Source organism: Sphaerodactylus townsendi, linkage group LG01 (assembly GCF_021028975.2).
Source record: "Sphaerodactylus townsendi isolate TG3544 linkage group LG01, MPM_Stown_v2.3, whole genome shotgun sequence".
Taxonomy (NCBI): domain Eukaryota; kingdom Metazoa; phylum Chordata; class Lepidosauria; order Squamata; family Sphaerodactylidae; genus Sphaerodactylus; species Sphaerodactylus townsendi.
Genome location: NC_059425.1, coordinates 17595144 through 17615999, shown reverse-complemented (window position 1 = coordinate 17615999; position 20856 = coordinate 17595144). Strand labels below are relative to the sequence as shown.

Sequence of the window (20856 nt, the reverse complement as noted above, 5' to 3'; positions counted from 1 at the left end):
AACAGGAACTTTTAAGGGGAAGGATGGGGTGGGGGGGAAATCAATCATATTTAAGTTAGATCTATTGCAATTTTTTCAACCTGTTTTCGGCTGCTAAGTGAAGTTTGGATAGATCGGGGGGGCCAACCTATGGTGCTCCAGATGTTCATGGACTACAATTCCCATCAGCCAATTGGCCATGCTGACAGGGGCTGATAGGAATCGTAGTCCATGAGCACCATAGGTTGGCCACATAGACAGAAGGCTATGGTTACAGGAAATACATGGCCTTGCCTTTGAAAGCAGTCCACGGCATGCTGTTTGAATCAGGTCATACCTTGTGCCGAGTAAAAGAACAGTGACAATGCAGGGCTCGGGGTCCAGATTTCTTGCTGCCCTAAAATGGGCCAAGCAGGAATGTTCCTGCACCAACCAGGGAACCAAAAAAGGTTTTTTAAAAGATTTGCATATGAAAATATCAATGGCAATTTTTAAAAAGCTAAAATTATGTTAAATCCCAAAAACTTTAATAAACCTGTTAACATTAGAAGGTGGCCATAAAAATCCATCAATTTTGGTAACATATAAGCACTTTCCCCTGGTATACAAAAACCTTTTTAGGAAAATTACCCTTATACATGTAGGAGTCACGAATTTACAAATATCTTACCTATTACCAGGTACAATTAAAATGGCATAAAATACATGAAAATCAAATGTGTTTCAGCTATGAGGAGTTCCTCAGGGGTTAACATTTTTACAATACATAAAACATAATGTTTTTGGTTTACATGTATTTCATGTTATTTAAAACTTTACCTTGTTATAGGAAAGATGTTTGTGTGCGACATCCCCATGTGTAACTGTACTGATCAACACAATTTTACTAAAAAGGTTTTTGTACACCGGGGGAAAGTACTTATTTGTGTGATCAGAAGAGAAGCCAGAGTACTTATACAAATAACCAAAACTGATGGATTCCAATGTCCAGTTTCCAATATTTACAATTGGTGTTTATGATTTAATGTAGCTTTTCCATAATTGATATTTTCATATGCAAAGTTTTTTTTTTTCCAACTTTTTTGATTACCCGGTTTGTTTTGGATTGAACTTGTCTACCTATTTTCACTTGTTCGTTCTTGACGTTGCTACACAGGCCAACGAATTGCCTCAGACCTACACTCAAAAATGGGGGTGGGGGGACACCTTGACATGCTGGAGGCAGTGAGAGAGAGAGTTTAGATACGGCCAGACATGGGTACAGTAAGAAGCTCTTTCATTGCACTGGATGTCTCCTTGTTTCACTGAAAGATAGAGCCGTTAATGGCCAGGTGTGGCACTGTGCTGTGCCTTCACAATCTGGTGCAAGGCTAGAAGGACTGTGCTAAACTTTTTACCGTGACAGGTACCCTTCCCTTGAGGCACAAAGATCCAGCCCCAGAGGCCTTAGTCCTCCAGGGAAGCCTCTTGCTTCCCAAGGAAAAGGGCTGAAAACAACCTGCCGGTTTTGCATGCTTTGATTTAAGCCAAGGGCATCCAACTCTGGAGCTTCAGATGTTCATGGACTACAATTGCCACCAGCCCCTGCCATGAACATAACTGGCCATGCCAGCAGGGGCTGATGGGAATTGTAGTCCATGAACATGTGAAGCATCAGAGTTGGACATCTCTGATTTAAGCAAAGCGGCGCCGGTTCTTGAGCCTGGGCTCAGAAGTCACGGATGACAACTGAAAGCAGGCTGAGCTCTCCTTTCCTAAGGAAGAGGATCCTGGAAGGTAAGGAATGGTGTCAAATCCTGACCAGCCCTGTCTGCTATTATGCAGGCACTCCTCATCCCCAGGAATGTCTTCGAGTACAGAAGAGATAAATTCCTCAGTGAATTGCGGAAGGGGGTGGCGGGAAGAAGGAATTCAGCTCCCCAAATTTTAGAACCTGACACTATCTCCCCCCACCCGCAATTCCTCCAGGGCTCAAGAGGCTGGCTGACACTGGTAAAAGCGATCCGTAAAAACTCACAGACCACCCCCTGCCCTTTCAGTCCCAGGCTTGCATTACAAGCCTGGACTTGCGGGATCTCAGTTGGAGTGAGGAAATTTCACTCCCTCTACTCATCAAGATTTAAGTCTTCCACAAGGCCATGACTCAAAACACATGAAACAAAACGCACACTCTGTAAACAAAACAAAAACACACACACACACACAACAACCAAAAGTGCTTTGCTGGGTAGCTGTGTAGGCTAGGTGACCTTTTTAAGTCCACCCAGAACAAAAATTGGCAATGGAGTCCAAACTGGGAGAACCCTCCCCCCCCCCGCCTCCTTCAGTAGGAGGGGTCAAGGCAGTGACACGCATTCTGAGACAGAACCGAGACCCTGCTGTTGTAGCCACAATGCTATAGACTGGGCTGCTCTCTCACGCTGGACTGCCCTCCAAAAATGCAATCTGGTGAGGGGACCCCTGGTGGGTCAATGTAACTCATCAAAACCCCACAAACCATTGGGCTGTGGGAAGAAGCCACACTTGGTTAACTTTGTAACTAGCCAACAGGCTCCCAAGCTGAAGACCAAACTGCAGGGAACCACAGTCTTCCCACCGGGGATGTTTGGAGAGCAGGGGAAAGCCTCGCCTGGGGCGAGTTGTAAAGCCACTTAGCAAAAGGCAGCAAAGGCCCCACATAGGGAAGGAAGAGGACAACATGCTCCGTGGGACAGCCACAGCTCAAGGAATTAACTGAGGGCAGGGATTGACTTGTCCAGGGGTGGAGCCATGATACAGTATTGAGAGCCCCTGGCTTGCCTGAGACTTTGGAAGAAGATCTTAAACAAACTGTCTCACTTCACAAGATACAAAATTCATGAATTTTTTTCTATCTTTAAAGTGAAAGCAAGGACCTAAACCAAAGCAAGCTGTTTGCTACGTATGATCTCACACAGGTCCTCCAAGCAGGACTTTGGCCTTTTCCGCATGGGCCAATTATCCTGGGGGGGCAGGCCAAACCCAGTTCAGGCGGGAACTTCGCACAGTTTCCGCCCCTAAACTGAGTCAATCCTGCTTTAAACCCCTCAAGGTAAGATATTTGAGAATCGCACTATGTGCGATTCTTTTCAAATATTGCACCTTGGTACCAGGGCCAGGTAAAGGGCCCTGCGTGGCAGCTGCTGCTTTTGCCCACGTTTTTTGTTAATAAAAAACTTACCTTCTGTCCTGCGCAGCTCTGCAGGAGAGGGTAACCAGCCCTCTGGCCCATGGCATGTTCCTGTGGGGCCGCGGGAAAAAAATGAGATTTTAAGAATAACGTCTCCATACGGAGGTGCATCTGCAAGCTGCGAGGTCACTCACACAGGAGCGTGCGAACAGCCCTGGGGTTGCACCGGGATCAATTATTCCAGCTGCACCCCACGTTCCCCAGCCCATGCGGAAAGGGCCTTTCAAGCACTACAAAGTCAAATTCGGATGCATCCCTACCTGAAAGCAGGCTGACCCTTCGTCCAAGTTGGTTAAGTGGAGACAGAGCTGCCTACACATCTCGCTGAGAGAGGGTTTTCTTAAGCTGACTCAAACTACATGCAGAACATTATGATCCGGTTCTAGACTTGTACAAAGCACCTTTTCCCCAAAACAACAGAATGGAAAACGGAGACAGATTTTCCCCAGATACTCTCCTAAAGAGAGCCACAGCCAATCTTCTACACATTTTTATGATGCTGCAGAGAAACAGCAGCCAAACTTTGCTATGCTCAAGGGCGAGAGATGCACATTCAACGCAAAGTGAAGGAAGTTCATGTTTGGCCCTTCTACAGGACCAGCTTTGTAAAATTCATGAAAAGCCAATTCTTCCTCTTAAACATGGAGAGTGAATTGATCCCAACGCTCACTTTTAAAGTGGCAACTATTTCTTTACTGCAGAAATATGAAATTTTCAGTTCCAGGCCACAGGCAAGTAAGATCTGGGGTTAGGCCTGAGAGTTAGACATGACTTTAGTTTCCAGACCCTCCAGTACGGAGGAAGATCTTTCATCCTGGGATTCAGAATGTAAGAGTCCTTTGTGATGGCTCTGTGGGAGGAGCAAGAGATGTGAGCGACAGGATCCAGTGGTGGGGAGGGGAACGACAAAGAGAGAGGCGGATTTATGTGGAAAATTGGGTTCTTCAGGAGATAGGAAGCAGAGGACAATCTCAGTGGCAGCACCCTCCGCAGTGATTGCCCGGGTGAGTGTGTTGGCTCTCGCCAAATTTTGTTCTTCGGCTGAGGATTTCGTAGGAACAGTCATCCCCGCAGCAGCCGGACATGCTGGGTGAGGTATCGTCCATTTCAAACCTGCAAAACAACGAGAAAGGAGGGGGGGGGGGACTTGCTTGCGGAGACTATCACTTGGCATAATATCCACACGAGACATTCAGTCACATCAGAAACTAAGCTGCTGGCCGAATGAGCCAGTGTAGCCCGACAGGAACCAGGAAACCACATCGCTGTTCACTTGGGTGAGTGCTCAACTTGTGTGAACAGTGTACTCTGTAGACACAAACCTTGCCCTTTCCATCTACAAGGAGGAAAACTGAAATCTAATCCACAATTCATACACAAGGAGAGGCACGCATGAGCACAAAGAGGCAGTGGTTAGCGGGCTGCAGAAATATTTGGACTGGCCCTCCACACGCCTTTATAAGAATGTGCAACGGAAATGGGCAAGCTTCTTGACCAGAGCACCAAAGTCTACATGTGGTCAAGAGCTACAAAAAAAAAAGAAAAGACCCAGTTCTTACTGAAACCATCAAGCCTGTGCCCGAGGAAAGCAAAAATTGAGCTGAAAATCAACATGCCAAAGCAAAGAGAGGCCAAGAACCTGACCAGGATGCTAGTTTTCTGTATTTGTACATTTGTTTTTAAAACATGGAGGAGCACTCCATTAAGTCACCCCCTCCTGCAATCACCCCCAACAGGTGAGCACCTGAAGAAGAAGAACAAGGCCACAGATTCTGCTTCCAAGCTCCTGAAGTGTTTTCCAGACACCAGATATGGTATTTTCCTCCTTGAGGGACTACCCTTTGCCTTTACTGAATTAGTTCTCAAAAGCGGAAGTGCCAGAGCTGAATAGTGAAAAGGGGCTGGTGGCAGCAACCAAGACTGAGGTGTGAGGACTCATAACCCCAGGTTTTGTAATTTTGTGTTTTGCTGACCTGCCCAAGAGAATTCCCTTGGACTAGCGGTTCTCAACATGTTGGAAGGTGTGGGATGAGAACAGAAACCCTGAAGTCCAAAGTTCCTGTTTTAGTCCATGCTTGAACCTTGAACAAGCTGTGAGAGTTTCCTTATTTTTGTGATAAGCTAAGTCAGATTGTTCACTATGGGGGAGAAGGGGACGGGTGACATCTTGCTGGATGAAGAGACCATGAGCCTCCACACTAAGAATGAGGAGTTTGGATGTGAGGTGGGTGGGGCTGAGAGAGCTCCGAGAAGCTGTGACTAGCCCAAGGTCACCCAGCTGGCCTGTGTTGGAGTGCACAGGCTAATCTAGTTCCCCAGATAAGCCTCCACAGCTCAAGTGGCAGAGCGGGGAATCAAACCCGGTTCTCCAGATTAGAGTACATCTGCTCTAAACCACTACACCGCTGCTGCTCTACGAAGGATGTTCACTGGTTTTGATGACGACCCTGTTGCTTTGTTGACTCAGATCTGCCCACCCCAACTGTGCAAGCCATAGATTAAGAAATCTGAACTGATGGAAAGCCTTCCGGGAAACGAGGACCCCGTGGTCCACTCCTGATATACTGCTGGGTTGCAAGACATGGAACAGCTAGCTGGCGGACACGAACCTTTTGTCTCTTACTGCCCATCAATGGAAGATTTGAGAGAGGGCTTGGAGGGGCTAGCTCCAGCCTTTTACTTTTACATTCCGTGCTGGTTTTTGTTGAGGCATCATCAGCCTCATGAGCCTGTTGGAAGGGAGTCAGGGAGAGAGAGACTCCAGGTTGAGTCCAGAATACAGCATTTTGGTGAGGAATTTTCCCTACGTCGACTTCAAAGAGCCAAACAAGAATGCTCTGGAATTACGACTTATTTTTAAGGACACCCAGGAAGAAATGGCACTTTTTTTTGCAGAACTGGAATCCGACTTCACTGAGTCAAGCTGCAGATGTTGGGGGAGAGAATGAAGTTGCAGCGGCAAAAGACTTTGGGGAAGACGCCTCTTACAGGAGGAACTGGACTTCGCACTGGAGTTACAGATGCGAAAACGGTGAAGCTGGAGGGGAACTTCGGGGAGAAGCCCCTGAAAATGTCTTCCCCAGATGCTGAGATTTGTCTGAGAGTAATCCCCGAAAGTGGACTCGTTGTTCCTGCAAACCAAGATGGACTGACTTCTTTCAAAGGACAAAAAAATGACCCCACCCTGAAGTTTGAATAATTCAGTCAGCCAAGAGGCTTCAGAACAGCACTTCGGGGAACTGGGAAATGGAGAAGGTATCAGAAAGAAGTGCTGCCTCCGCCCCCGTCAGTCATTAGCCTCCTGCAGAGAGTGGAGGACCTCTTGCTTGGAGCCGAGCAGCCTGTCAGAGTTTCTTTGATTGATCCCAGAAAGTCTAATTGGTCTCAGATGGACCATAGTCATAAAATCCACATCAACAGGGTTTGTGTTGTGGGACTGTGTGATACCAGAAGTGACATAACGTCAATCCACCAGAAATTGCTATTGCTAGGACAAATTCTGGACTGTCAAGAATTTAGGTTTCTCCATATGCGACCCAAGCCATTTGTGCAGATCTTGCAAAGGTATATATTAAATATTGGGAGTTTGAGGGGCAAACACCTGGTTTGGTTCATGACAAACACTGTCAGAATGCCTGTTTTATAGGTAATGATGTAGCCATGAAGCAATTTCAGCGTGAAGAACTGCATAGATCTCCTGTGAGTTTGTCTCCTTTTCACAGCACAGTGAGATGTTCCATTTCCACCGAGACTCAGCTTCTTGACTGGGTATGCAAATGACCCCCCTCAGCCCCCTTCCTTGCCTGTTAGGTGAAAGAACCTGAGATATAGATGTTCTCTGATTTGTTAGCAGATCCTTGTGAGTTTTAGAAAGCCCAGAAATATGATGTCTCTTTGGATCCATGCCAGGCTGCAGTTAATTGTGCTGAAACAGCCTGTGCAGGTAAACAAGTTAATTTTTTGAAAAATGGGCTGTTATATCGTGAATTCAAACCCAATTCCAGCCCCACAGAAGCAGCTTGCCACTCCACAGGGGTACGAAACAGTAGAGGAGCAACTCTATTTTTACAGAATTGCTTTCTCCTTGGTGGCTAACCAGAGCCCTAACCTAAGCATGTTCCAAACGAGAGATATGGCCCAGAAAAAAGGGAAAAATTGGGGGGGGGGGAAGCCCCCCTCCTGTTTTTAGTGAGGCCCGTTTCTCAGGTCTCCTCCATGTTTGTATGCCAACTCCTCCTTCAAGCTACGAAGAAATTCCCACTCAAACTAAAAGCTCTAACAAGGAAATAGCTGTGAAGTCAACTATGTAGACCGACCTATGGTGGGCGGGGGGCTGTTTTAAGACAACAGAGCCTCTACCCATCCTGCCAATTCGTGGGGTGCCTAGCAGTGCCTTGCCACAGAGGAAAGCCCACTCCCTGCATTGGCGACTGTACCCACAAGGACAGTAAAATCTTGTCGGGACTTGTCCTCGCCTAGATCTACCTTGCAAAATACACCTTTCCTAAAGGGATTAAGAGAAAACAATGCCTCTGCCTTCCATACCGTTCCCATCTCCAGCCATGGACTATCTGCACTACAAAGACAAAAGATTTGCTAATTTATTTGCCCAAACATCTTCCTCTGACTAATTTTTCTCTAAAGACCACCTTATTTACATTGTCATTGTTTTACAGCTGTAATTTAATCAGCTATCTCCCCATTTTGGGCACATGCCTCCATTTAAGTCAAGTGCTCAATCCATTAGATGAATGTCCCAGTACAGAATCTGGTACAGTATTACCCCTAAGAGTTCTCCCATTTCCCCCGCTATTCCCAACCTATCCCCTCAACACTGCTTATACCCTAGGACTGTATGTGTGTTCTGCTGCTTTGATTATTGTGTGCTTGTATTTTTATTATTTTCCCTTTAATAAAATTGTTAAACTTTACCTCGCTCTCCTGCAAAAGATTTCTTGCAAAAGCTGACTTGTGTATACATAGGCGACAAAGATCTCGAGCTTGCCCAACCTTTTGTTAAGCCAAGAGTCTGCTCTCGTTAATTCCCCACTTTAAAAGGGACAGATTCCCACCAATTCGGGTAACAACTATGACCAGCTGTTGTGGGTTTTCTGGGATAGAATAATAGAATCATAGAGTTGGAAGAGACCAGAAGGGCCATCAAGTCCAACCTCCTGCCATGCAAGAATACACAGTCAAAGCATTCCTGGTAGACGGCCATCCAGCCTGTTTAAAAACCTCCAAAGGAGACTCCACTACACTTCGAGGCAGAGTATTCCACTGTTGAACATCCCTTACCATCAGGAAGTTCTTCCTAATGTTTAGATGGAATCTGTGGTTGGCATCAAGATGCCATAGATGCGAGCAAAACGTCAGGAGCAAAAACTACCAGACCACGGCCACACACAGCTCAGAAAACCCACAAAAGCCAGTTGATTCTGTCCTTGAAAACCTTTGACAAGGTCAAAAGACATCTGGTACTGGAGTATCCTTTCCCATTCCATTGCTTACTCCCCACCCACCCCCCAAATTCAGAGGGAAATAAAAGAATTAAACTGTTTGCTTACTGTAAAGCTTCTCTGAAGAACTGATATGCCCCATGATTGTGTTTAAATACTGTTAACATTACTTTCTTCATTTGTGTACTGAAAAAAATAATCACAGAGACACCTCAGTCAGCTTGAAGGATGAAATTCAGAATGAAAAGAACAACAAGAGATGCCACCTAAAGCACTGGATACAGTAAGATTTCCAAGGCAAGAGATGAGCAATGGTGGTTTTCCTTGGCCTCCTTTTGTGTAGCACAGAAGTGACCAACTCTGGGGCTGATGGCTGATGGGAATTGCAGTCCATGAATATCTGAAGCACCAGAGTTGGACACCCCTGGTGTAGCAACTCTGGTCTTCCTTGATGGTCACCCAATCAAGAACTGACTATGACTGACCCTGCTTAGTTTCCACACTCTGACAAGCTTGGGCTGGTCTGGGCTATTCAAGCTGCTATATTTAAGTGAAATAAATGCATATTCTTTCCACTCATCTATGCTTCCATGATACCACAAATAAACTGTTCCTCTTGTATTATTTATTTTACTGATACTTTGCGAATCTGATCCTTAAAACATGTCTCTGTATAGTACTGTAATACACCTTCCTCCAATGTATTTCCCCCACCTCTTCTCTCCCAACCTCTGCATTGAAAGCAAAGCTAAATAGGTTAAACAAGCAATTTGTAATGGCCTGAAAACTCATAAAGGGTTAAAACAGAAAAGACTCATTACTGAAGTTCCATTGCTATATCTTTAGAGGAATCACATTTTACTTGGAATGAAAGACCTATCAATACACCGCGAATCTGTTCCCACTAAGCATGTTCAAGATTACACCTTCAGATGGACACATTTTACCTGTTTGCCACGAGCTGCAGAATCTGTATGAGAAATTTGCCTAGTCCTTTCCTTCTCACTTTGCTTTCCAGCTGGACTTCATAGCTGGCAAAAGAAGAGAAACCATGAATACCACCCCTACAGCTTAAGCCAGCCTAGACTTGAAATCTGTCCACAAAACTTTGCACTTCAAAACAAACTGATCTCTTGTAATATTAAGATGAATCAAAAACATCATAAAATATATATTCCAGTCCTCATAATCCAGGGGAAAAGGCTTCTAAACAGTAGTCAGCCAGAGATTCAACAATTAGAAAGGGTAGGATATTCTGGGAAACAACCTGACTTATTCCTGGCTGTCCCCTCCCCACCACCATATCCTCTCAAGACCTTGAGAGCTAGCATAGTCTAGTGGCTAAGAGATGGAACTGTGAATGAAGATGTCTGCTTGGAATATAGTGTCTGCTATCAATTCCCTGTTTGTTCAAGTGCAACACCTCTGATATGCACATGAGGAGGGGGAGATAATACTGACCTACCTTACAAGTTTGTTACAAGGAATCTGTGTAACATTAAATGACAACTATGCATTTATATGATTGCCACTGGAGACAAAGCACTTCATATACATTACCCTCTCATAATCCTTACCACACCCTTTCTAAGCAAGCCACCGTTATCTCCACGGATACGTTGTGGAAGAAGCGAGGAAGAATCCAGTTCAATCTCTTAGCCACTTCAGTATACCGTCCCAGACGAAGTGCACCAAAAACCAAACAACTGAATATAAATGCTACTTATTAATATATTTATCCTACCATTACTTCAAGAAGGCTGATTTGAAACACACTAATTACTCATTTCTCCCCTTCCATCACTCCAGCTACTACCTTTTTATACACAGACACACTCTGAAAACCCCCAGATTTTGCACTTGGAATGAACACAATGGCATATGCAAATGAACCACACTTCTGCCATTCATCTAATTCCCAAAATTAGGCTTCCCTGACTGTGGGAATATAAGCACTACAACAGACCTAACTCCCCCCCAAACATACTGGAAAGAGTCAAAACACGCCAGTCAGGATACCTACCAATAGAGGACCTCCTCTCCACACTCCACATCGAAACGGAAATGTGAGAAAGCCACAGGGACCGAGCCTTCTTCCAGAGCGATCAGATACCACGCTCGGTCATCTGTCATCTCATCCCGTTTCTCCCTGTCTTTCCAACCCCATTCGCTCTGCTCGTACCTTCAGAGGGAAGGAAAAGGAAGGTGATGAGAAAAGTGCCAACTTCTCAAGGAAGGGCTGGTGCCCTGGAAACACGAAACACTGGCTTCTTGGCGCCTAGGAGAGATAGGGAGACCCAAGTTTACTTCGATCTCCCTTTCCCATTCCACGTAAGGCTATGGGCAAGACTTCAGGTTTGCTATCAGGCAAAATGAAATGGAAACACAGCTATGTAACAGCAAGAAGCTACTGTGGATGTCTCGCAGATGTCATTTACACCACAGTAAGAACAGATATCAATGCCTGCCTACCCTCTGCAAATGGGGATGCAGGGGATGTGCGGTGCATTCCCCTCCTCTCCCCGAACTAATTCTGAAAGAAACTCCTCAATCGTACCAATGGGTAGGGAAGAGAACAAAGAGAAAGGAAGAGCAGAGAAAAGAAAGGAGGAGGGTACGTAAAAGGAAGAAAACCCAAGGGAGCTACCTGCAATCCCAGATTCTGCCCATCTCTACGCCTCCAGACTGAACCCCCCCCCCCTCCACATAATGCATTTTTATTAGGCCTTACAACGTCTGCATGTTTGTCTTGGTTAGTTCAAAAGCCCAGTCGAGCGTGGCCGGGTCCAAGCTGGATACTCGTTTGCATTCGATGGTCACATTCAACCTGCACAGAGACAGGAATAATAAGGGAGGGGAGGGGACATTCCTAGGATTGGTGGCTAAATCCTTGGCTACCCATCGAGCGACCCCAGGGACAGGTTTAATTGCGAGCACGGAGAGGAAAGCACTGATGGGTCATAGTGAAATCAGGACACTTGCAAACGACGAATGCAAACGGTGCTGGGATGGGCAGGCTTCACTCTTTTTGGCCTAAACCAAAAAAAAAAAAAAAGCATAAGAGTTTCTACTCACCCATTTCTGTCATATTTCTTGAAGACGGGGAAGGCTTCCAAGGGGTCAACCAGCTACAAAGAGAAAAGGCAACAGAGAGGCTGACATCTACAGAGTAGTCTGACAAGAACTTTTAAAATTCTCGAGTGTGTTTATTTTGCTTTCTCAAACAATCTGGGAAAAGGCCTGTCTCTTCTAGTCAAGCATAAATATGAGCTGAAAATATTTGGGGTGACGGGAGGAGGTGAGAGGAAACATGTAGTCTATTCCAGGCAGGTGCAATTTTAAAAGGTTTTGAGCAAATCTGCTGCTCTGTTAGATGTGATAAAGGTTTTGGCCATGGGAACATGATAGAGGTTTATAAAATCAGGCACAGGGTGGAGTTGACAAAGCGAACATTTAATTCTTTCCCCCTTTCAAAAATACTAGAACTCAAGGAAATCCAATGAAGCTGATGGGCACTTTATTTAGGATAGACAAAAGGAAATACTGATTAAAATGGGAAATTTGCTACCAGTGGATATAGTCTTTAAAAGGGGATTGGACAGATTCATGGAGGTCAGGTCTACCACCTGGTTTAAAGGCAATAAACTTCTTGATACCAGTGTCAGGAGGCAATGTCAGAGGAAGGCCTTGGTCTCTCAGCCCTGTTGTTGGATTCTTTAGAGGAATTGGTTGGCCACTTTGTGATACAGGACGCTGGACTAGATGGACAACTGGTCTAATGCAGTAGGACTCTTCTTATTAATTGAGACGATGACTCCAACTAACTACTCCTCTTGTTGGTAAAGACCATTCCCATGGAGGGAAAACAGTTCACCAGTGGCTAGTAAAGCACCACTTTTGAGAACCAGGCTACGAAGTATCACAGGTACTCAGTGTTACTTTCCCCACTCTGTTAGACCACCAATGACTTGAGGAAAACTAAACATGCACAGCTCCGGAGTATTATATTTTATTTGCTTTCTGCCTACCCCTTCAGTGAACACCCATATATTTCCCCAGTGCACTTATACAAGAATCTTCCTCTTGTTTTACACCTGGGACTCTATTCCTCAGCTTGACATATTACAATATCAAAACTGCAACCTGAGGAGGAAATTCTGTCTACCCCAACAGGAAACCTATGCAACTTAACAAAAGGGGGAAAACCAACAGACGGGAAGCTAAACAAGGCAAGAATATACATTTATTTCAGCTACATGGGCTTAACTGTGGTAGGGGATGTAGACTTAGGGGTTATGCCAAAAATCGTGGGGGGGGGGGGGATTTGAAGGAAGGGTATCATACAGATATTCTGGAAGACTGCTGCAGATTGTTACATTTTCTTCATGTTCTTAGCTGCTAAGGAACATATGTTGTACTTACCTGTAACTGTTGTTCGCAGAGTGGTCTTCTGTGCAGGCACACATGGGTCTGTGCATGTGCAAGGCCAGCCCGGGTAGAAGATTTGTCCGCTTCAATCCTTCTAGAACTCTCCAAACACTCCCTCCCACTCCCCCCGGTATTAGGCGGGAAAATCTCCCACCCAATCAGAGGCAAGGACAGGGGGAGGAAGGCAGCTGCCATATCAAACAAAATCAAACTCAAAAGGCAAAGAGCCAACATGGCATAACAAGCACAGTGGAGCCGGTGTGAGTGTATGTGTGTCTACACAGAAGACCACTCTACAAACAACAGTTAAAGGTAAGTGCAATGTTGTTCTTCCTATTTGTGGCCTTCAGTGCAGACCCACATGGGAGAATAGCAAGCTAAACTGGTAGGAGTTGGGATGTGAATGTTATGCAAAAGATAAAACCACATCGCCCAGAAACAGACAGGTAAGTGGACTGCGACACTGTTTTCCCTGCTACAGATTCTCTGGCAGTGTCCACAGCCACAGCACAGTGACGAGCAAACATCAAGGATGAGGACCAGGTTGCAGCTTTGAAGGTGTCTCCAATGCTGATTCTCACCTGAAAGGCAATCAACAAAGCCTGAGCCCTAGTGGAGGCCCCAATAAATTCTAGGGATTAAAAGGGAGTCAAATGCAATTTCTTAGCATTAACCAGGTCAAGGTGTTCCAGAGTGTCACACACCAAAGAGACCTGTATGCGCACATCCTCAGGTGAGTCCACCACTATGAACCAGTCATCTAAATATGGATAGACTTGACAACCTAAGATGGCTAGACAGGCAACCACCCCTGCAACACACTTTGGGAAGACACAAGGAGCAGTGGCCAGGCCAAAATGAAGTATAATGAACTGAAAATAATGATCCCCACATTTAAAACAACGGAAAGGGCTGAAAAAGTTACCTCAGAAAAAATAAGAACTACACACAGAGTGCTGAGAAGTCATCCGCAACCCATGGTGGCAAGAAGAGAACTGAGGGGAGTACTCATTCCTCCCTCCTGGCCTGACTGGGGGGATGGGGGAGATTTTCCCGCCTAATGCAGGGAGAGCAGGAGAGAGCACTCAGAGAGTTCTAGAAGGATCTGACTGAAGTTGACAAATCTTCGACCGTGGCTGACCCTGCGCACGCGCAGGCCCATGTGTGCCTTCACAGAAGACCACTCTGTGAACAAGAGTTACAGGTAAGTACACCATTGTAATAGTACCACTCTACTGTGCATTGGTCAGACCTCATCTGGAATACTGTGTCAAGTTCTGGGCACCACAATTCAAGAAGGATATTGACAAGCTGGAATAGGTCCAGAGGAGGGCGACCAAAATGGCACAAGGTCTGGATTCCATGTCTTTTGAGGAGTGGCTTAGGGAGCCAGGTATGTTTAGTCTGGAGAAGAGAAGGCTAAGGGGTGACATGATAGCCATGTTTTAATATCTGAAGGGATGTCATGTTGAAGAGGGAGCAGGCTTGTTTTGTGCTGCTCCAGACACTAGGACAAAGAGTAATGGATTCAAAGTACAGGAAATGAGATTTCCCCTAAAACACTAGGAAGAACTGTTCAACAGCGAAATAAGCTTCATCGGTGTAGCGGAGTCTCCTTCTTCGGAGGTTTTTAAACAGAGGCTGGATGGCCATCTTTGATTGCGTCTTCCTGCATGGCAGGGGGTTGGACTTGATGGCCCTTGTGCTCTCTTCCAACTCTATGATTCTAGTCAGATGCCACCAAGAAGCCCACAAAACAAGGGTCATTTTTATCCTGCCTTTTCTCTAGGGAGGCAGAGCAGCTTTATCTCTGCCTTTTACCTCTTGGGTTTTTTTCATCCTCACATATGTTGGGCTGAGCGATCAGGACTGGCCCAGTGAGCTTCATAGCTGGATAGGGCTTTTGTATTTGGGTCTCCCTGGACCATCAAACCACACAGGCAAAGAGACAGTGCAAGAGGAGAAAAAGGGCTCACTTTGTTTGCGGCTTCCACCTTGGCACAGACAGCATCCATGGCTGCCCGCTCCTCCAGCCGTTTCTGCTTCTTCTCCTTGCCTTTACTAGACTTCCTCTGAAACAAGAGGGTTGAGCTGTAACAGCAGGACACACCCATCTCACCTGAGCTTCACTCAAATATCTGACCATTCAAATGGGGTCCCCCCCCATAACCCACACAGAGGCTGATCATACATTGGTGTTCTGCCCTGCAGCAAATGCATGGTTCCTGTGAGGCAGAGATTCTTGTGCTGACATCATTAGAGTTGCATTGCCACAGACCCTGGGTGCATAGCAGCTTGTGAGAAAGGGGAAACTGCAGGGTTTGTCCTTCCAGGTCACTGCAGGCAAAAGGCAAGATGGAGGTTGCCTGGCTTGTTTCGTTAAAGCCTTTTAAAGGTAAAATCGCTGTTACTTATATTGATATTGTTGAGGCTGCTTTTCATTGCTTTTGCATTTTTAGGGAAAAGCCAGCCGTGGATCCCTGAGGAGTGGGGAGGGGGGGAGAGAGTCCCCCCCCCTCAGAGATTCATGGCTGGTTTTCCCCTAAACATGCAAAAGCAATGAGAAGCAGCCTCAACAATATCGATATAAGCATTATCACTGCGACCTTTAATGGGATTATCTTACCTTTGGAGTGGGGGCAAGGAGCCGTAAGTACGGTCACAGCTCCGTGGCAGGCAGTGGGGCTCCTCTTCATACCTAAACAGGGAAATGCAAGGAGACCCCCACTGCAAAGGCTAGGAGCGCTGCAGGAAGCGCTCCATGCATAATGGGCCAGAGACCACACAGCCCAATAAGCACTCTTTAGGAGGCACAGTGTGCTGCACAACTAAGAAAGGGGAGAGGAGAATGATGTAAGCTGCTCTGGTTTCCGCACTGGAGAGAAAGGCACTGTATAAATAATAATGAAATAAAAAAATAAATGTATATAAATAATAATAAAATGAAAACTGGGAACTCCTACCCATCCTTATAGTCCTACAGACACAAAATAGTCCTGCAATTCAATATAAGCTCAGTTCATCTGCTGTTGAAACTATGCAAAGTTTACAGCCTTCGGGGGCAAACAATTATGTAGGAATGAAAGCTTCATTCCAAGCTCTCTAATAAAGACTCAAACAGCACCTTCTTGGCAAGGCGGTGAAAGAGTCACCAAGGAATGCTGGGTGATGCCAAGACATCTCAGCTCATGGGTTACTTAGCTCCTTTTCAACAGTTACGTTTTTCCTGCACAGATATTGCTCCTGTCAGGGACACACATACACACACACACACATCCTGCCAAGCAACCTTCAAAAGTGACAGGAAGCCAAACTACAACAGCTTACCATACTGAGCCATTTCCCCACCCTCCCCTGTGCCACAAGCCAAGAAAAAAAATCTGACTTGGAAATATTGCCATTAAAAGAAAAAAACTTGCTGCAAAGGAGCTGAACAGTTTTGCCAGGCTGGTGAGTCAGTGAATACTGGCAGCTCTGAGCCAAAAACGTGCACTTAACCTCAACACAACCCTTCCACCCCCACTAAAGTTCAAATAAGGACATCCTTTTCTCCTCTTTTTAATGTGCAGTTGGCTGGGAAACAAGCTGAGAGTCTGCAGCTAGCTGGGGAAACTGGAGCAGGAAGACAGCCAGGCAGCAAAGTGGACAATTGCCTGAGCCACTCTAGCGCAACAGGAGCCTAACACTATTTTACCGGAGAGAGATAAAGAGGCGTGCATACGTATCTATATTTAGATTTTATGATGTTTTAATGTTTCTATTTATTGTATTTATTGTGTATGTTTTTACTGTAAGCCGCCTTGAGTTGCTAGAAATAAGGTGGGATATAAATACAATAAATACAAAAATAAACACACACACATATGCGTATATATATACACGTGCGTGTGTGTGTATATATGTGTGTGTGTGTGCATGTATGTCTACATGAGTGCATATATATGTGTGTGTTTGTGTGTGTGTGTATGTGTGATGCCTGAACCAAATGAGTACCTGAAATAGGAAAAAAAATCCTTGCAGATGCCACTTTGTCTTTATGAAGAAATTTCGTCAGATTAAAGGATGAGGGGCTCTTCAACTGACATGAACTCTCTTTCACCTATGGCAACTTGTAAGTCCCAGTCCCTCCCAAAACACAAGGCTTTCTGATCCCTGATTCCAAAGCAAAGTATCTGTATGGAAAAAACAATTACATAGAAGGAGACGCAACTTCTCTCACCCTTCCAGGACCTGCCAAAAGCTGGCATCAAAAATAAGGAGCTGGAGCTATTCTCCCCCATCCCTGTCCTGGTTCTGCAATACAGCTTCTAGAACCATCCAGCTGCTGAAACATAAGGACAACGTTTTCTGACAGAAAGCTGAACAGCAAATTTATGCCCCAGTCAATTTGAGGCTCTGTGGATTTACCGCTAACATCAGAGTTCAATGATTAAGTCATGGAGCTATCCCGGCTCCAACAAGGGGAAAAGCTTTCCTGAACACCGCAAGTTCCCTAAGCAACACAAAGACTGAAGCGGTCACGTAGGGGTAGAAGTTCTCTCATCCCTGTTACCTCCACAGATTTCATTTGTCTAATTTCCCCACTACTGAAGTGTCTAATTTAATCACATTGCACAAGACTTTCCCTCATGTCTAATTGCTGCACTTAAGACACTACTGCTGCAAGCAATTCATTGTGCTGGGTGGAGGTAAGGCCCAAGAGGTGAAACGGGTACAGAGGTCAGAAAAGGACAGGAACAAGTCATTTAACAGACCCAGGTGCAGGAGTATAACAAAGTTGCTGTAAGCCACCCTCAGCTTGGGTTGTGGTATAAATACAGAACTAAGGCATCCTTTACAGGACACAATAACTATGCAAAAGTGGACAACACTTTGTGTTTCACTTGGACGGAGGCACACAGTTAGCTCAGTGTCCTGATAAAGATGGAGTGGCTGCATTTTATGATTATGGAAAATCTATCAGACTCGATACACAGAAAACTGCTATGAACTTCATAAAGATTTTGATTTTATAAAGATTTTCAAAGTTAAAAGTGGGCAGGAAGTTGAACATCCTTTCTCCCCGTTCTCTTAAAGATGCAACCATTACTGTTCATTACCGAGCATGGGGTGGATTTCACATCCTTTACCAACCCTCAAATACATGCTGCATAATTGCCCTAACCCTTTCTAACAGCTTGCCCCTTCCTCAACCTCAAATGACCTACTACTTCCCTCCTTCCCCTAAATGGACCCTAAATTTGCTCTGCATTCCACGATCCTCAGGGTCCTAATCTCCCTCTATTATGAATACTGATTCGATTCAGTACTGATTGATTTCAGGATGGAGTCTGCCAGTCGCTTGGTACACACTGGCTATTTGTTTTCTTCTGTTAACTGCTGTTTTGGGGTCCGCTCGAACAACTGGACAAAAAAGCAGTAAAGAACTCTAGAAACAAAATAAACACCTACCACATAAACCTGACCTCAAACTTTCCCACCCGCACATAATTAATTTAATGCCATATGCGATCCCAAATCCCAGATCTTCCTCACATTATTCTAATGCCAACATTTCTACCTGCATACCCAGCCCTCCAAATCCCTTCCTAAACCCCCTCCTCGCACAATTACTTTAAGATTCATATGCTGACCCAGGGTCTCTTAGTTTTTCTGCCTCCAATAGGAAACTGAATACACTCCCAATTAAGCCAGGCATACATACCTCCTTCCAACCCAAAAGTTACTTCAGCACCCTCTTTCAAATTTCCCCCAATGAATTTTCTTTTTGAGACCATACTTTCTTCCCCCTTCAGCAATCCCAAATGTCCCCAACTTTCTCCCAACACAAAACTTTCCATCCCTCCAAATTAACCCTGAGGTCCCCATATCCCCCCCAATATCCCTCCCCAAATGTCTCACTGCTTCAACCCCAATACAAAACTTTCCATCTCCCCATATGTCCTTCATACCTCCACCCAGTCCTACCCCCCAGTCCCTGACACCCCCCTCCCCATGTGTAGCCTAGGCCTTACTTACTCCCATAACGGTGGCGGCGATTGCGACCCCCCCACAATCTCCTTAAAAATCCGCGAGCGGGGGGGGCAAAAGAACTGAGGGGGGAAGCTATGTCCTTATTGCGCCTGCGCACGGCCCAAAACAACGGGGCAAAACGGGACAACCCAGCAGCACCTGACGCACAGCGTGGAGGTGGGAAACATCCATGAGAAAGAGGCGTCCGGACGCATGCGCAACACGCAGTTTGGGCAGAGAAGAGGGCGGAAGATGGAGATGCGGGGTTTTTGGAGCGCTTGCGCCGAAAGGGGTGGGAGCTAAAGAGTTAAGGCCTGGAGCGCAGACGAGGAGGGAAGGGAGACAGAATAAAGGCGGGAAAATTGAGAGGAGGGGGAGGAAGCGAGGAGTCAATCGCGCGTGCGCTTTACCGATGGAGGCGCTCTTTCCAACGGTCGCCCGTCTCGCGCCGGGAACGGTTAAAGGCGGATTTTGCTGTGCGCTGATTGGCCACTGCGAGGGCGGGGCGGTTTTCCCCTCAGGGAGGCAGGAGTTTGTACCCTGTATATACAGATGCTTGTTTGGGTGTTATTTTCTCTACAGATGAAAACAAAAATAATAACCTTAAGAGTCTTTAAAGTGATGTCTCAGATCTCTCCCCATGTAAAAATGCCCGCTCAATCCATTTCTTCGGTAAGGAAACAAAGGACAGTTTTCCCATATGCCTTCTTGAAAGAGAGACGTTCTCACACCCCGATCCGTTATTGTGTGCGTGTCAAGTGCCCTTAAGTCGGGTGCGACCTATGGCGACCCTATGACTTGATAACCTCCAAAACACCATATCATTAATAGCCTTGCTCAGGTCTTGCAAACTGAGGGGCTGCGGCTTGCTTTACAGTGTCAACCCATTTCATATTCCAGTCTTACACATTGTTGCATTCCACTTTTCTAGCATTGTCCATTCCAGTGACACTTGTCTTTTCCCAATGTGATCAAAGGATAGACTCGGTTTAGTAATTTTAGCTTCTAGGATCAAATCAGGCTTGATTTAAGCAAGAACCTACTTTTTTTTCTGGTCACAGTATTTATAACGCTGTCTTCCAGGGGACTGCAACCTGCGGCTCTCCAGATGTTCATGGACTACAATTCCCATCAGCCCATGCTGGCAGGGGCTGATGGGAATTGTAGTCCGTGAACATCTGGAGAGCCGCAGGTTGCATTTCCAAGAAATCTACTTTCTTCCTGTCGGCTTTCTTCACTGTCCAACTTTCACACCCATACATAGTAACAGGGAAAATTGTGGCATGAATTAACTTGATCTTGGTTGCCAGTGGCTGATTTCCCACTGCCGTTTAATCCTGGGATAGACACCTGAAATATCCAGGTTTCCTCACGATCTCCCCACTGCCGAACCGTGGAACACAGATCAATCCCGGCTCCATCGCTCCCCCCTCCTCCCGCTTTTCCCCAGTACCTGGTTGCTTGTGCAACTTTTTGGCAAAACACACTAACAATCCGCATCGGTGGGGAGGTTCGGGGGCCTGATGTGGTTCAATTTCCTGCCGTTCACAGTGACGCAAATGCTGCCAGCCAATCAGAGCGTGGCAGCCCCTTGCACGATGCGCGCGCAGTTATTGGTTTTTGTTTTTGTCTTGTTCGTTTTCGTTTCGCTCGGCTTCTTCTGTTTCGGTCTAACGTTTAACCTCTCTGACGAGAGAACGAGAGCAAGGGGACGCTCGGCTCGGTATAACGTTTAAACTCAGGGGGGGGGGTCTTGCTCACGGCTGACGT

General features: G+C 45.9%; 1 protein-coding gene across 2 annotated transcripts; it reads right to left on the bottom strand.

Moving 5' to 3' along the window:
- Window positions 1–3857: 3857 nt before the first annotated feature.
- NAA40 (N-alpha-acetyltransferase 40, NatD catalytic subunit) lies at window positions 3858–19305 on the bottom strand. Of its 2 annotated transcripts, XM_048512065.1 has the most exons (8): window positions 19093–19303; window positions 15051–15146; window positions 11722–11774; window positions 11378–11473; window positions 10670–10828; window positions 9594–9677; window positions 8755–8832; window positions 3858–4300 (listed from the first exon to the last, which is right to left on the bottom strand). In XM_048512065.1, exons 1-8 carry the CDS (start codon window positions 19096–19098, stop codon window positions 4159–4161), a joined length of 714 nt encoding a protein of 237 aa, XP_048368022.1. In that variant the 5' UTR covers window positions 19099–19303; the 3' UTR covers window positions 3858–4158. The 2 variants fall into 2 exon arrangements, with proteins under 2 accessions (XP_048368022.1, XP_048368030.1); XM_048512073.1 differs by lacking the exon at window positions 8755–8832 and having other exon boundaries at window positions 19093–19305.
- Window positions 19306–20856: the final 1551 nt, after the last annotated feature.